This window comes from Nymphaea colorata, chromosome 2 (assembly GCF_008831285.2).
Source record: "Nymphaea colorata isolate Beijing-Zhang1983 chromosome 2, ASM883128v2, whole genome shotgun sequence".
In the NCBI taxonomy this organism is placed as follows: domain Eukaryota; kingdom Viridiplantae; phylum Streptophyta; class Magnoliopsida; order Nymphaeales; family Nymphaeaceae; genus Nymphaea; species Nymphaea colorata.
Genome location: NC_045139.1, coordinates 24,262,894 through 24,280,447, shown reverse-complemented (window position 1 = coordinate 24,280,447; position 17,554 = coordinate 24,262,894). Strand labels below are relative to the sequence as shown.

Here is a 17,554-nt window from a genome sequence, read left to right as displayed (position 1 = left end):
GAAAAAATCAACGGAGAAAGCGACCAATTAACAGATCAGTATAAACATGCCCGTTAAGATGTCATCTCATAATAGAAAAATGCCACTGTACTCTTATATTATATAAACAACACTCAAACCAATAAAACTTATTGTTCTTCTTCCTCTCACGTCTCCATCCATGTTGCACTAAATAACAGATACAATACTATTTTCATATTACACCTCTTCACCAACCCTTTGTATTGTCCCTTTCTTCCCTTGTCTTCATATCTACTGCACAAACATAAAATACAATTATTATTTTCATATTATACTCCATTATTATTTTTCTGTAGTACCCTTTCACCAATATATATATATATATATATATATATATATATATATATATGTTAGTAGCTGCGATACATTAGACATGTGAGATTAAATACTGTCCATGCGATGCATCAATGCATGAGATAATGTGTGGTGGGAAGATTTCTCCATCCAAACCCAAAAACAGTGGCGGCACCTGTGCTAACACGTCACTGAGCCACGTCATCAAAAATTACTTGCTTCTTTACTGTTACTAGTGTCACAAGACTCCAGCGGATCAAGAAGCAACAGGTGGCCAGCATTTGGAGCTTTGCACTGCCATGCTAATCACGTTTTTTTTTAGTATCATTATAACGCGGCCATATATGACAAGCTACTTACAATTTCCGAACGGCTCCGGCGAGACGCCGGTGGACGACGACTGAAGCCTATTCAGGGTTTCACTTTAGTTACACAAACAATAATATGATATCTACTTTAACAAATTTGGTGTCCCGAAAAATGCTCTCTCTGTACATTACGGGGACGTATTCCGACGTAAGGCGTCGCCGGAGATTGGCACTGGAGAGGGAAGATCAAAAGTGTTCCTTGTGGAAGTCGAAACGGTTGAAGCCTTTCTGGTTGTACTCGTGGCAGAGGATGTTCAGCTCCTTGGCTAAGATGGGTGCCCCACAGTAGAAGACTCCTGCCATCAACCACACCTGTAAATCAGTCGCTCACCAAAGAAAACAACTATCTGCTATGCGTTTACAGTGTCGGCATTTTTATTTTCCAGAAATAATTGCAACTTTTTCTCGAGATGCTTAAAGCCTATAAAGTACACCATTAAAGTAAAGGGGAGACACAAACTTAACAACTCCAACTTAGAGATGACTCTCTCGTTAAGGCTATATATATATATAAATATAAAGAAAGAGAAAGAGAGAAAGAAGGAAGGTTGGTAGAGTTGGTGACTGACCAATCCTTGCTTCAGGATGCTTTGATGAGATTCGAGAGAAAACCTTCTTCCACCTGGGCTTCGCGAAGTGGGTCCGCACCTGGAAAGTTAAAGAAGAAAAGGAAAGACGTGGAGTTGGTGTTAGCCTCAGAGAGAAATGATGGAAAGTAGAGAGGGAGAGAGATGTCATGTTTCTTTTATGAAAGAAGACAATAGCAGGGCCACCACAAACAGAAATTCTTGTGGAACGACAAAGAAGCACTTGAGCAGACAGGAGCTCATTTCCAGGTTGCAAGTCCCACTGGACTTGGTGCTTTCGTTTTCTGTTCTCTAACTTTTTTGGCGTTTAGTTTCCTTTAGTGAACGATTAATTTGAAAGGACGATAAGCATCGCCAACAAAACAGAATGAATTATTGTTTAAGACAATCAAGTAAATCAGCCAATTTTAGTGGCAGATGGATTTGATTCAGCGGCGGGTGCCTCGTGTGCTACTTATTTTTGGTCAATTTTCCAATAGTTTTTGTTCTCCAGTCTTTTTTCTCCTTTTTTTTATTTATTTTTCATAAAAATTATTTTTGGGCTAATTTATAACAATTCATGAGTTCAGTCCCTGAATTGGCTGGTCCATTCACTGAATTGGCAGCTTAAACTATCTTATTCAACTTAGTTTCTGATTTTTAGAATAGTGACGCAAACTTGTCAAGCTAATCTAATGTTAGCAGTCACAATAAAAAATGAACGCAAGAGAAAATTAAAAAAAAAATGGTTGCTAAGCAAATTAAAATAGGGATGCACATGACCAAAAGGTCCAAACCAGACCCCTTTCTTTTGGGTAAAATGTCTTTTTCTTTTTGGTGGTCTGGAGGCCTTTCTTTTTCTCGAGAAGTTTCAGTTTAGGAATCCTTGTTGGCTAGAATCTAAAAAGAGTCACTTTTTATGGGCAGAGGCGCTTCATTTTTTAGTGATAACTATCAAATAGGTGTTTATTTTTATAGTTACCTTTTAACCCTACTTATAATATCAATTAAATAATGGAATGGGGGTGATATCTTTTCTTTTTTGAAAAGTAAAAAATATTTAAAGAGAGCGTTGTAACAGAAACTTAAAGGGCCTGAATTATAAGACCACGATGGTTCGACTTCAAGATTCTTTTTGGCGGTTGTCAGCAAATTACTGAGGCACAATTAAAAAAAAAAAAAAAGAAAAATCCGCAACCCGTATTTGAAATCAACGCAAAAAATATACCCTTAACTGAAACTTCCAATTTCTTAGCGATTACGTTCCTAGGCACTACTTAATGTGAAAGCAGAACCCACTAACATTATAGTTTAAATTTAAAGAATACAAGTTGAAACTCCTTTTATGGTAGTGCATACTGATGACAAGTTGGGAGTCAGTAGGCAACATGGGGCTTCAGTTGTTGCAAGACAAGTTGTAGCCTGTAGGCAACCACTATAGAAACCTAGGTTGCAGAATGCACTTCAAAGTTTTCATTTGTTTTATTTATAAATCTGAGAAGCAAAAATTAAATAATGGGGGAGAAGCAGATTTCCCACTAGAGAGAAAGCAGGCTTCCTACAATGTCTGGTTTCTGAACAAAGCTTCCCCATTAAATAAAAGCTTCTTGAAACCAATGTCGGAACGCCTTACCTCGTTGAAAATTAGCCCTTGAGATCGTCATGTGCAGATAAATCAATAGCTTCAATTCTTTTTTTGTCTAAATGGGTTGCTTAGGCTTGACAGAAAGAGATGATCAAGGACTTACTCTTGTTCCTGATACGATGTCGACTCCATGTTTCGCGTGATTCAGTGCTTGCACCATGGTGATTAGTGCAGAACGAGCGTCACCTTCCTCATAGACACTCGTCAAGTAGTTATGCATTTCTATGATACCCTGGTTTAGAAGATGGAATTAGTTAAACTAAACTTTAAACTTCACAAAAGCAGAGGCCAATTCAATTAAGATTCTTACCTTCTGATCCATTTCAGCAATTTCATTCATGACACCTTTGAACCAGTCGAATGAACCTTGCTCTCTAGTAATCCAATAAAAGTATGCATTTGTGGTCTTCAAAGACTTTTTCTTCCTCAGGCCATGCATGATCCTACTCCCTGACTCGATGTCCTTGCCTCTTAAGCTCTCTTCCATTGAGCCCTCAGAATGTGGGTTCAGTTCCTGCTCAAGGATTCAAAATTTCAAGCTGTAAATGCTCTTCTCAACGGATAATCACCCACCCCAGAAACCATAACTTCAGATGCTTTCCCTGAAGATCATGGACTAAATGGAACTTGTGAATAAATGCTGAGTTTTGGTTATAAATAGAGCTTTTAGTGGCCTTCAGTGATATGGTTCTGATGTACCAAATTTGACACATGATAAAGTTGAAAGAAAGTGTGAAAAGACTTACTGTCTGAGATGACTCGTCAGTTTTGATCAGATTATTCAATAGGTCCTTCAGTATACTGATGAATGGTGTTGCTCCGATTCCCAGACCTACCAATAGCAGAACATCGTATTTTCTGTAATCTTGCGCTGGGGCTCCATAGGGACCGTCAATTAGCAGCTTTGGCAGACTGTAAATTTTCAAAAGGAAAATTTACTATCCACATTATCTAGTGTTTGAAGTCAATTTTAATCAGATGAAAACAGAGGAGGACGTGTGGGAAAGGTACCTTTTTTTGGTGGACTCATCTGCTCTGAGGAGGCCACTTTTTCCAGATATAGGAGGCTCACATACCTCTGAAAAGATCTGCCTTAGTTCCTGCGTCCAATCTCCTAATTCACGAATATGTATGCTCAAATAGTCATCCCCAGGAGCTGAAGTGATTGAGAATGGATGCCTGAGCAGTATGTATTAATTCTTAGAAGATATTTTCCAGAGCACTTATGGAGAAAATAATGAGATACATCAAGTACTCCAATTACCATTCAAAAGGAGAAACTGCAGGGCACTGGACGAACATGTATTGGCCACTTTTATAGTGAAATGCAGAAGGCTTTGACATTTGCAGCGTTAGAACATTACCAGGGTAGATGGCAACCTGAAATTCAAAGTATGTGACGGTTGTGCTCTAATAACAAGGAGACATTTTATGCAGTGTTGACAGGGAGTACTAATTGGCTTAGGACTTGGGATATATACCTTCTCAATTCGGACTGAATAGAAACCAGACCTAAATGCTCTGAGGGTTCTTTCACCTGCATATAGAAGAACAGGTACTGCCAGATACATCCATGTCTGCATTGAAAGTAATTTCATGAATAATTTTGAACATAATTGAACAGAAGAAACTCAGTTGCTTGTTTTGCTCACCGACTTCTGGTACCACTTGTGTGCAAGATATAGAAAGATTCCGTGGATGACGAGCAAGATGTAGACGAGTACCAGGAGGTGGTGGGAGTACCAGAAGGCATTGAAGCCTGTTAATCTGTTGCAAGGCCAAGGAAGCTTCAAGGTGTTCCTTCTAAACCAACTGGTTGCTAGAACGAATGCTATGAACATAAAGACCACCATGAGGACTCCTGTTATCCCTTCTATCCCCTTCACTAGAGACATATAGGTTGGTTTCACGCCACCAAAATCATCTTTTATTTTCAAATAGTCGGTGTCTGATGATGAAACCAATCTAGGAAAGTCACAAGCAAGGTGATTTCCAGCATGCAATAAGACACCAATGACGATTGCTCCTGCAATTGTCTGAGGCAAAACAAAGAAAAAGCTATGGTGAAGAACTGGAAATTTCAATGAGCGAATGTAACTTCTTTGACCAAGTTCATGATCTCCAACTGCACTAATAGTTTGTCACTAATTAAAGGTCAGTTAACAGTTGCACTATTTAATAACTATTATATTTCACACTATCTAAACTTGACAACTCAACGTTATGGAACTACAGTAATAAGCTGTCATATGGATTGGGCAACAGATATGCAGACAAAATCATGCTGAAGATTCAAATATAATTTGTGTAAAATGGTTAAAAAACAGAAAAGACCGAAGTTGCACGGGTGACATAGCTAACAAAGTTGTGACTCACGGGAAAGCAAGGCGTGCATGTGCAAAATAACGTACATGGACATGAATAGGCTACAGATAAAAGGTTACATCTTGCACTGTGGGACCAATGAAAGTGGTTACGGAAAAATATAATTAAATTTATATTGTAAAAGAAAAGAATGAGCCAAGAAGGAGCGTTATCACTTGTGAAAACCATGGGCCCTTTTCTTTTTGGTCCACTGACAACCCAAACGATTTAGTGTGTGGACCATGTCACCTCTCCTTACAGAGGAGTGGAATCTCCATCTGCTGAAGTTTGCTTCATTTTACTGTTTCTATTGTGGATCTCATCATAGCAATTCTCCATCCCTTTCACACAGCACTGATTTTTCCATGCCTAAAGTGGAATGCATTTCAATGCTAACTTTGCACCCAGATAGAACATTATGAAAGAAGGGACTTGTACTGCATTCTTTTTCTTGCCATGCACCTGGTAAATGAACCAGGCGGCTCATGCCTTTGTTTAGTTCATGCAAGGCATGTTTGGAATAAGCTTCCACAGTGAGCTGAGTCTCAAGAAAGTAGGAAAACTCAGCTTGACAATATTCAAAAGACATAGAAACTCAGTGGGTGAGGGGTTGTACACTGACATGTTGGCCATGAAAGACCGAGTATAGTGTCTGGTTCATGCAAAAAATATTTTCAGCACTATATGGCAAACTATAATCGCCAATGAAAATGATGCATGCAAGTATTGTGTGACCATGAATCACTTCTATATTTCCATTCCTACTATGAATAATCGAAACAACAAGCATCCTTGTCCTGTTCGCTTCGATATTTCTGTGCCTATTATGAATATTGGAAGATCAAACATCTTTGTGCTACTGTTCTCATATATATCAGCTAAGGCTGAGTCATGTGAGAGGATCAGTAAGGTCAGCATGCACGAGCCTGATGAACTTGAGCAGAACAGGCCCTCATGTTAAATAACGCAAACATAAACAGTGCATAATTAACTGGATGTAGCTCATGTATCATCTCTAACCAAAGTGGATTTAGCTCATTGATCATCCTCAAGTCCCAACCAGAGTTACTTTCAGGGTGTGAGGTAGGCAAAACAGAGGATGGACGCATATACCTTATGGAAGTTTATGTTGTCATCAAAGGGAACGAAGTGACCAAGCCTGGTGGACCTCAGCCAAGTGATGGTATTCCTGGACACTGGCAACAGAATCAGGGCCATGTTGAGCTTGAGTGTCTCTGCCGCCCCCTTGGCGGTTGGGAGGCAATAGCCCATTATCAAGAAAGCAGCCCTGTTCTTGTACTGAATGAACTTCCATGTGAACAACCCAGCCATGGCCAACAGCCAGAGAGCTAACACCCATATCCTCTGCCAGTTCTCATCCAGCATGTACAACACCTTGCTGCTCAGGTTCCTGATCGGGCTCCTCTTTCGCAGGCCGATGTTCTGGCTCAATCCACCGCTTGTGTAGCTCAGTGCTTGGCTGTAGTTAAAGTAGGTGTCCTTCTGGAGGAGCAGAGTCTCTAGTTGCCATAGCTGCCAGCCAAGGTTCAGAAATGAGCTATTAGAAGAAGGGCAATTTAAAAAACTAGCAGTTAGATGTCTACTTCCTCTGAGTCCACTTCCTAGAACCAGGTGCGGAATTAGAAAATTCGGGCTAAGGGACACTAGTCCCTTGGTATTAAGGAGAATCAATACATAAATGAAAAAGCCTGCTTAGAAATATCAATATAAACTAATGAGTTTCTTTTTTTTTTGGTCTGTTGGGCAATTGCCTACCCACACCTGCCTAGAACCATCCCAAGTCAAAATGAACCTACCCTCTAATGCAGTAAAAATTAGGAGTACCATTGGAGACAAGTGGACTCTTTCTAAACCAACATGTGGGTTTTGAACCAATTCATAGCCGAGCCAACTGTTAATCTTATTCCTTTTTGTAAGTCAACTTAGTCAAGGATTGCTTTCTTCTTTCACAACATTGACTATGGTCCATATATATATATATATATATATATATATAATGAGACTGGGTCTTCAGGCCCCTACCTTTCCCTCTAAGAACTACCAATCTTTTAATAGTTATATAAAGGAAAGTAGAAAACGAAAATGTAGAGAAGTTATGTCCTTAAAACCACTTGTCATAAAGCGGTCTGAGGAAAGAAAGCACCTGCACCTATCAAAACTCTTATGAGAAAATGTTGATAAAACATTGGCGAGCGAGATTGTGAAACATACTTTAAAGAGAACTAGAAGATGAGATAAATCTAAAAAGGGTAATCAAATATATAAAGACAAAGAAATTTCTGGTCAGGTCGAAGATCTACTGCTCGATAAAGAGCCAAAGCTATAGGACACATGGTTTGAATTTTTACACCTAGATTCATACATGCACCGTGTTCAAGGAAATCACCATAGTCGAATTTCCCACCAATGAAATTCTAAATCGTAATCTTCACAAGTTTTTTTTTTTTGCCAAAATTTAAAGCATTAAGTCGCTTTCTTCTTATATTAACGACAAACGATGCATGTGGATTAGTTTCAATGAACTCAAATCACCAAAATCTGCATGAAATAATGTTCAGGTGCAAAGTCTCAATCCAATTGAAAGTCAACTTAATTTATAAAAGTTAGGGACACCTAAAAGGTGTCGCTGTAAACGGGTGTATCTCCGCTGTCAAACAAATAGCCGAAGTTTTTAAATCTTTATGGACATTATTGGCATCCATTGCAGTAAGTGTAGCGAGCGGGGAGAGGAAAACGTGAAATTCATTTCTATCATTTTGTTGTCGGAGTTTTTGGAGAAATTTTTCTAAGACTTGGTGGTTTGGATGAGTGAGAGAATCACGAACTGCTGCATGGAAACTAAATATCTTATTTGGTGCAGGTTTATTATATGAATTCACATAAAAAAAAGCATAGTACCTAAGGAATTGAATTAAATAATGATCGATTTCACCAGCCACCATTCTAACCAGCTAAGCTATACCACCTTATCTTATTCTCAATAATTCCAAAACTCATTTTTGGAGGTAAAAAATGTTTTTTCTTTCAAAAAACTGTTTCATGAGCGTTTAGATGATAAGAAAAAATGAGTTTTGCTAAAAACAGTTTTTCATAGAATCCATTTTTCAAAAGGAAGTGCAAAAAAAACCTGTTTTGGTTCTATTATCCAAACATACAAACCAGTTTTTCGAAACTGATTGAAAATATGATTTTTGAAAAAAACCATTGTTTTGGTACAACTTATTTGCTACCGTAAATTTATTCCAATCGCTAAAGCGAATTTTGGCATTTATTCTTTTAAAAGGTGTAGAGACTCTTTCCAAAAACTACTTAACAAAAGTAAAGAACGGGTGAGAGCGACAAGATGAAAGAAAAGAAAATAAAAAGTAAGCTCGTGAAACTTTACATCCACATACAGTGCGGCACTAAGTTGCATGTGATTCTTTCACGACTTGTTCATTAAGTGTTTGACCACTTCAAATGACAGGAACGTCCTTTGTGGTTCAACTACTCTTGTTGCCGTTCAACATTAGAAGAACACCATTAATAAATCCTAAACCAGGATCATGATAATAAAACAAACTCGACCCATCAAATTAAGTGCAAACCGGACCGAACCGAGCCTACCTCGATGTAGCCGAGCCTCTCTGGATCGAGCTCTTCCATGATGAGTGCCGCGTACTCCTCGGCCTGCTCGTTCAACCTCGACAACTTGTTCGCGGACGCGCTTAGCATGATGATCTATACAAATTAATTAACAACTTAATTACATTGTTGTTCACTTAAGTAACATCTTCTACATGTTAATCAAGTAAAAGACAATTTAATCAATTGCATAATGAGACAAGTAAGGGAATCTCGGCGTTTCGGGAAATAATTAAAACCCCGTTGGTTCAACCACTTGACCAAGGGCAGTCTCGTCAGTTCGAAAATAAAAAGAAAGACCCGTCAAAAATGGTTGGAATCCGGCGACAATACAAATGTTCCGGTGCCACCTTTCTACTGACATTTAATTATTAAATAAAAAAACTACTCAGCAAGCGTTTTCACCGGGAAAATATCGATCTGGCCGGAATTTTATAAGGACGAGAAGCAGGACCAGGAGTTACCTCTTTGACTTCTTCTTCAGTAATTCTTCCATCTTCGTTCTTGTCGACCCTTCATAAAATTAAACAAAAACACATAAACATGAGATAAGTACTCGATTTATGCATTAAGTTAATACGAGAAAAGAAGTTTCGGAACCCTTCGTTCGTTTTTTGCTTTTGTTGGCAATTGTTTTTTTTTCTTACATGTCGAAGAAAATCTGAAGCCGAGAATCGAAGCTCTGATCGGTTATCTGGGACCAGAACTCATAGAGATCGTCCTTCGTTATCTTCTCGATCGCGTTCAATCTCCGCCGCCGGCTCAACGCGTCGAACAGCTCCAGTGCGAACTCCTTCGAGTCCTTCATCCCTGTAAACCACGGAGGAAAACCAGAGTTTCGGTTACTCATCTACCCATTTCCGGAATTACGCGAACCAGAGATGGGCGGTCGGCAACGACGTCCGCCGGCGACCGGGAAATTTACCGATGCACTGAGCGAAGTCGGTCCGGTGGAGCCACCCGTCATTGGAGAGTGCCTCGAAGTTGGCTTCGACATCCTCCCAGGCGTCCACGCCGTTGTTGCCGCTCCTGCTGATGAACCGGAGCCCCCTGAGCGCCTTCTGCGCACCGGATTGCGCCCGGTCGAGCTCGGCCCGCTGCCGGCGCAGCGCCCTGGCCGCGAGCGCCGCGTCGTTCCGGGAGCCATAGACGTGTCCCCAAGTCCGCCTCAGCTCCGCCTTCAGCTCTTGGGAGAACTGCCGCAGCCGGTGGTGCGACGGGCTCCGGCCCATTGATGGTGTCCGGGACGTCGCCGCCGTCTGGTACGGCGTCCCCTCGTTTGTGTCATAGTCCAAGGGCTCGACGCTCCGCAGCACGATGGTGTCGTCGTGGAAGTCGAGCGTCACCTCGACGAAGTCTTCCTCCGTGTCTGATCCGCTGCCCGCCAACCGCCTACTTCCCGGTATAGTGTCGGACGCCCACCGTCGCCCATGAAGGTTACCATGCTCTTCCATTCTCTTTTCTCAGTTCCTCTGCTACCGATTTGATTCCGAAGTTGAACAACCGCAGTATAAATTTCACTGCAACTTACCAAGCCACCTTAATACTTGATTCGAGCACTTCGATCAATATAAGTAGAGATCAAAGTCTTAGTGATCACAACCATCCTCCAAATCTCCAATGCATTAATCTCGGTCATTACCAAGAACACCAATCTCAGCCACAACAAATCCTGAATTCTTCCAGCAGAAAAAAGGCAGTGCGGTTAATTAGTTCGTAAACCCCCTGACAATGGTGGTCGAAGAACAAGAGAGTGGATCAAGCACGTCTGAGACCTCCGCAGCACAGATTCGAAACGCGTGGAAATGGGAGAGGGGTGGTCCTGCTGCTGTGTCTACAAGTCCTTCTTTCCCCGTGCCGTGTGAAATCCGGAAGAGAAAAGCAGGACAAGAATAAAGGGGAAGAAGAGCGGACACCACTCTTTTTTAATGCCGCTGAGACTCGAGTTCACTCCCTCTCCGGTCCAGTCTTGCGCCACAGTCGTCGGAAAGTTCGGCGTTTGCCGGAATCCTGCATCTTTCTCCAGGCAACTGTGGTTGAGCAGTGGGATTGGGTGGCTGGCTCCGTTAAATATGTTTGGAGGTTAGGAGGGGTAAGCTTGCAGATTAAGAGAGAGAGAGAGAGGTACGTGGCTCCGTGCGGTGGATTTTGTAGCAGACACTGTCGCTTCCGAGTCTCTGCGGATTTCATGTTCCGAACTTTTTGTCTGCTGATAAAATAATGGAGGAATTTGTCTCAAGAGATTCTTTCGCCTGTTTGTGATGGGACTTTCTATAGCCATAGTTTGCTTCTGGTGAGGGTGGGTAGGTTGGCTCAACCAAGTTTGGTAGCTGAGCTCAAAAAATTCAATGGAGTTATGTTAGATCAGCCACTTTAAAAGCAGACACTATACACCTTGTCGATTGTTTGAAATTAAGGGCACCGGTGGGTCGGGCATGAGCAAAGTCAACGCTTTCCTTCTAGTTGACTCGGTCAGTTTCTTGACCTTAGATCTGATCCAGTCCCGCCCACCAGCTAAATTAAATGAACGGAGTTGTTGTTCACCTTGATCGATTTTAATTAGCCAGACTAGGTCCGATCTGGTTATAACCAAGGCGTGCCCCCTTAGTTTGGCCTTTGAATTCAAATCTATTTAGTTGTGTTTGTAAAGAAATGCAGATCCAATTACTAATCAGATGTGAATTATACAATCAGGGCAAATGCAGGCAAAATAATGGCTGTGGGGTTCGAAATAATCACGGCCTTCAAGTTTCATCAAATTAATGATACTTAAAGGCGCCATGTTCTCATGCCCATCAATGTACACAATAATCAGGAAACATTCAAACCCGAAAAGATGATACATCTTAAGTTGGCCATGACCATCATTAGCACTAGTGGCAGAGCTAAAAATTTTTTGCTATAGGGCACTGTTATAAAAATTCTCATTTACGAAGGAACACAATATATAATAAATAAATAAATAATTGTAAAAAATTTATATAAAAGTATGTAAAAATAAATAACATTTTTGTTGTTGCTATGAGTAACTGCTCACGCCAGCCTATATGTAGCTATGCTATTGATCAACACTTGATCGTTGGCTCTTTCTCACAAAGACAAAGACTGGAAATCGAATAACTTGGTGAATTTGGGCTTCTGCTGGTTTTGGTTGCATTGAAAATCAGGAAAAGAAGGACTACCAACTTCCATGGAATTCAGATGTACCAATGTTAGTTTAGCATTTTGATTGATACAAGTTGTACTGTGGCATCCAGGCAGCTGATTGCAACTTTAAGATTAAAAAATTTTGGGGTTTGGTTGGCAGCCGGCCGAGATTTCTTTTTCCAATTCCAAACGTGTACTTCACATACAATGCCAAAGTCAATTCATATTTACATCAAAGTTACGTACGAAAGAGAAAATTCTACAAAAGGAAAATTTGATTATTAATTTAAAGTCATGAAAGCATGGCGTCTTTGTTGGGTAGAACTTTTTTTTTGTTGCTCTCGGGCTCTAGAGATGCTTTGGGACCTGAGTGAACTTACAATTGTTTCATTCAGACTCGAGAGTGACCTACTTCAGTTTGTAACCCAGAAGATAACACATACACAAGAATCCAATTGATGACTGAATTTTCACTGTCCCACAAGCCCGACCAACTACAATGTGCCCTTCAGAGCATGGTGTTATTGTTGGGATGCATATTACATTTGGTATATAAAGGTTTAACACTATACGGTACATCATGTGTGCCCCCTTTTATTTACCACGTTTCTTCATCAACTAATACAACATTCTTTTTTATAGATAAAAAAAAATCATTGAGGTCACATCACGTAATTGTACGTGCAGATATATCTCAGATCAAATTTTATATTTATTTGAGTACATTCTCTTTCAATGTTGAAAATTTAGAAGGGGGAGTCAATTAGGTGATCTGAAATCTTTACATCTTAGATTCTAGGAATTCAGAACTTTGATTTCTAACAAGGATCTTTGATTTATTATCTATGGTTTTCAAGTTAGATCGCCTCTTCTTTGACTTGAGATCTGTGAATTTGAGGCATATTAATGGGGATCTTAAATTCATGACACTTTAGTCTAAAGTTTGCTAAACCATGAAATCAAGATAAGAGTAGCTGGCACAACATAGACAGGCAGATCTAAGATCCAAGGGTAATCAAACGCGTGACCCGGAATAAATTTAAGTCTTCAAGACTTGAAAAAAGTGATCAAATAAATGAAAGGTTGTTGATCAAAAGGCGAACCGAAGTTTTAAATAAGTCTCAACTCAGCCATCTCATTCCTGCACTATGGATGCGAGCTCCTTTATAGCTTATGACATCAAGAATATGATGGAACTCTCCCGTCGTGTACATATTAAGAACCAGTTCAATGAAGTGGTTTCTGGTTCTTCTTGGAGACTTTGTATTAAAAATAGGTAAAGATTCAAGACTTTAAAATCTTTAAAGCTTAAGGTTGTGTTTGTTTACCGCAGATTTAAGGTCTACGCTGATGCTAAAACCCCCAATTTAATTAAACTATGGATTTCACCGATTGTGGGTTTCCTGGGAATCAAACGCAACCTAAAGGATAATGAAGGCTTGTTTAGTATAGCCACTTTGGCCCTAGACAGACTATGTGTTAGGATCCTAACATGTTACTCTGTGCTTGGGTTCTAAAATAACAAAAATACCCTTAGTATCAAACCAAAGACTCCCCCAATAAGTAGGGCTGCACAATTAACCAAGCCTACTCGGGTTTGACTCGAACTCGCTCGAAATAACTCGGCTCGTGCTCGACTTGTTTATAAACGAGCCAAGTTCGAGCTTACAAAGATTTTCAAAACTATAAACAAGTCGAATTCGAGTTCTAAGAACTAGAATCGACTCGCTAACCAATAATTTATATAATATTGCTAAAACTGATTTCACAAGTTACTCGAGTTAACGCTTATACAAGTTAAACGAGTTAATGCTAAACGGGTTAACGTTTAAACGAGTTAAATGGGTTAAATGAGTCAAGTTCGAGCTCGATTTTGTATAGTCAAATTGAACTCGAGCTTGCTATAAGGAGCTCGAGTTGGCCAAGCTTGGGCTCAACTCAGCTCGTGTGCAGCCCTACCTACAAGGGCAAAAAAAGTAATTCAAAGAAATGACTTCTTATAAAAAGATGAAAATACATCTCCGGTGAAATAGTGAAACCCATGTTAGCCACTTAACTCGGAAACTGGCCTCCATTAGCTGTAGGTTGTCTAACTGCCAATGCTAAATTTTTATAAGTTAGAACGTTTAAAGCAATTTTTGAAAGACAACAACCCTTGAAGTGTAATTACACTAAATTTACGCAATCATGTTGCAGGTGAAAATACATAAAAAAAAAAAAAATTCAACGGTAGGACTCATAAATAAAACACATTCGTTAGGTGCAGGTGAACCATATGCATATATATATTCTTCTTGCATGATGTACATGCAGGACAATGAACCACAAGCATGTCGTGATATTTTCTTGGTCTTACAAAAGCTTTCGTCGAGTTCGTCAGGTCAATCCAGGTGGTTGGGTTTTTCAATGGTCGGTAGAAGGTAGTTAATTAATTGGCTTTGAGCTGTTGAGTGCGCCGAAATGGCCGGTTAGTCCTCAACCATAGTTGGCAAATTCACTGATCTGAGACTTAGTCAGTTAAGATCGTCTATTTACTGGGTTACGAGTCAGAGCTTGCCCAGTTAGCTGAGATCACCAACTAATTACATGTTTTTTTGTCGTGTAAATCCTAAAGTTTAATATTTTTTGAATTATGAAATATTATAAACTTTACTAAATATACACAAATACACATATTATATATTATTCAATTTTAATTGATGAAGAAAACAAACACTAAATAATGACAAACTTACCTTCTTCATTTATTTATAAAAAATACACTATAAAATTTATGATCTAACCCTAGCGAATTGCCGAGTCAACTCTCTGATTGGGAGACTCAGTCTTCGGCCGATCTGAGTCTGAGTCAGGGGTTTGCCAATTGTCACTTCAATTTTAGTTAATATTTATAAGCTTGGCAACGATGAACAACCAGAATTTAGAGAGCATTAATGTAACGAAGCTTCATAGGTTCTGCTCCGCCTATCTCTCTCTCTTTTTTTTTTTTTTTTTTTAAAGTAGGACAACGATACTTTCTTTCCTTTTTCTTTTTCCTCAAATGTCTGCCTAATTATCCACTACAGAAAAAATCAATAAAGAAAACTTTCTGGACATAAAGAATAACATTGTTCCTATCTCTGTAGACAAAATCAGCTTTAAATTTATTCCTAATATGAATGAGGTCTTGATATTAGCCAAGATTGAATAGAAAGGAGAAAACATACGTGGAATTAGAAATTTTTATGAAGGGAGCCGAATTAAAGTTTTTAAATTTTGACTGAAATATTATTTTCTCAAAATTTTTATATAAAATATATTTTTTTTAAAATTTACATGTAATTTTTTTAATTTTTCTTTGGGGTGAGACCCCTTGAGAGAGAGGAACTGAAAGGGACTGCATGCACCCTCTTAATCAATTAGAAAAGTTAAAGTTAGTAATAATAATAAAAAAAAGAAAACTTTATGACCCTCATTGGAATTCTGGTAAAATGACAACGTCTTCTTCCAACACAAATTTTCTGGTTCACCCCTTATTGAAGTGCCAAAGTGGCTGAGTTGAACTTTGTTAGGTCTGTCTCCCACTAGTTGATAATGAACATATATTCTCAAAGAAATTCCCTTTTGGGCTTAGCTTTTTTGCCAATTTGCCTGTACTTTAAAGAAAAAAAGTATTTAAAGTTTTCCTCTATAAGATTCTTTGTGTAAGAACATCCTTTAGCCGAACAAGGAAAACATGTTTGCTAAAATGATAAAAATATAATTTAGTGTAATATTGAAATAAATAATACATAGCTGATCATGACACTTTTCGTTTTTTCGAGAAAACAAAATTTCATTCGACAGATTTCCTAAAAATTGTGACGCTTATTAAAAAAACCACAGAAAATTATCCCCTTTTCTGAAAATGATAAGCGGAAGGTAAGGTGAAAGCGAAAGTTCTCCTTTTCCTTTATTCATCAATTGTTTTCGCGCATCGACTGAAGGCATATTCGCCTTTGAACGTGAGAGAAATTTATTAAACGCAAGATGGAAAATGCATGCACTCGATACGAAGCTGATAGAGCAACAACTACTAGACTAGACCGTGTATAACTAACAAAGACCTTACGAAATAACACATTTGACCTTTAATGGAATAACAAAAAACTATATATATATATATCAAACAACGAGACAAAAAAAAACTAATAGTAGATGCTTTTCTTCTTTATTTTTCTGTTAACTGTCTATCATGTTTTATTTTTCTCTTAACTGTCTATCATGTTGAATAAGACGATGCTGATTAGATAGTTGGATGTCGAGTCATTATTTAATATATATATATATATATTATATATATATATATATATGAACATTGAATGGACTAGTATTTGTGGGTACTGCTCGGTGTGAGCAGTGTGTTTAATCACATTCACCCTATCTATTGCATGGGGTGGTCGTGATTGGACATAGATTAAGATGGTAGGAAAATTTCAGCTGATCCTAAGGACACACACGGAGCTAATAGTTGGCTTTGCTGCATGTATGTTAACCGGTCTGCATTTTTCACTTGGTGCAATATGGAGGTACGCAAGCATGGGACCCAATGATCGACATCTCCATCAATTTAGAATTATAATGCAATGTCATTGACATGTATCACATGATGTTCCACTTTCTCTGCTTCTAGAATGTAATTGCTTAAAGAAATTGAGTACCAAAATGAAGCTTATTCATATTATTTTTATTTTAAATAAGATTATTATTTTTCTTTCAATTGTGGGTGCACGAGTCGCCACGACAGTGTCATCTATTATAAATTTAATTAACCCGATAGCTTTTTCAACGCCTAGAAACATCTCCTTGGGGCCAATTCTTTCAAATATTGCTTATATGATATATATAACTTATAAAAGTTTGAGAAACATTTTTGTTCTTCATCCTTCAAAAACTTCTATCTACAAGTTCAAAAATTTAAATGCAATGAACTTTTAAAAGTGCAACTGCATATTTGTTGCATAATATTGCATTGCACCAAATCCAATTGGGAGCTACGGAGTTGACAGAAAGCTCTAGCCGGCTAGACTTTTACGAATCACGAATTAGTCAGCTCTAATCCTCCCGCCCACCTCAGTTCGATATCTCTTCAAGGGCCAATAACTATTTTGATAGGATAGAGGGGATGCAAAACGACGGTTACTTTGATGGGAGAAATTTGGGTACGTATGCCCTAAACGAGAAATAAGTATTTTGGTAATTTTTAAAAAAGAAATGTTTTTTATAGACTTTTTACTTTATTTTTTACTTTTATTTTTTTATATAAAAATTTTCTTTTTGAGTATAAATGAAAGGTATTTTAGTCATCAACTATACTGGCACATTAATGTATATAACCAGGTTTGACCTTTTCTTTTTAAGGCCCCAATAGCTTTTCACATGTCTCCGTTTTACCTTACTAGCTGTGTCATTGCTCCGAGGCGCCATTTAGGAGTTAAAATTGCAAATGGGTTAGATCTGCTTGGAGGATTTTGTCGCCATGCCGG

At 38.7% G+C, this 17,554-nt stretch overlaps 1 protein-coding gene across 1 annotated transcript; it reads right to left on the bottom strand.

Moving 5' to 3' along the window:
* Positions 1-516: 516 nt before the first annotated feature.
* LOC116247815 (respiratory burst oxidase homolog protein A) lies at positions 517-11,074 on the bottom strand. The gene is made up of 14 exons (XM_031620150.2): positions 9,829-11,074; positions 9,551-9,713; positions 9,368-9,416; positions 8,886-8,999; positions 6,372-6,791; positions 4,547-4,930; positions 4,376-4,471; positions 4,159-4,274; positions 3,906-4,073; positions 3,641-3,806; positions 3,205-3,408; positions 2,998-3,126; positions 1,253-1,331; positions 517-979 (listed from the first exon to the last, which is right to left on the bottom strand). The coding sequence occupies exons 1-14, from the start codon at positions 10,355-10,357 to the stop codon at positions 870-872; spliced, it is 2,727 nt and encodes a 908-aa protein (XP_031476010.1). The 5' UTR covers positions 10,358-11,074; the 3' UTR covers positions 517-869.
* Positions 11,075-17,554: the final 6,480 nt, after the last annotated feature.

Coding starts and splice junctions, on each gene's coding strand:
- LOC116247815 (XM_031620150.2), bottom strand. CDS start 10,357: ATGGAAGAGCATGGTAACCTTCATGGGCGACGGTGGGCGTCCGACACT. Junction 3,409..3,640: donor CTGACGAGTCATCTCAGACA/GTAAGTCTTTTC, acceptor ATCCTTGAGCAG/GAACTGAACCCACATTCTGA. Junction 3,127..3,204: donor TTGCTGAAATGGATCAGAAG/GTAAGAATCTTA, acceptor CTTCTAAACCAG/GGTATCATAGAAATGCATAA.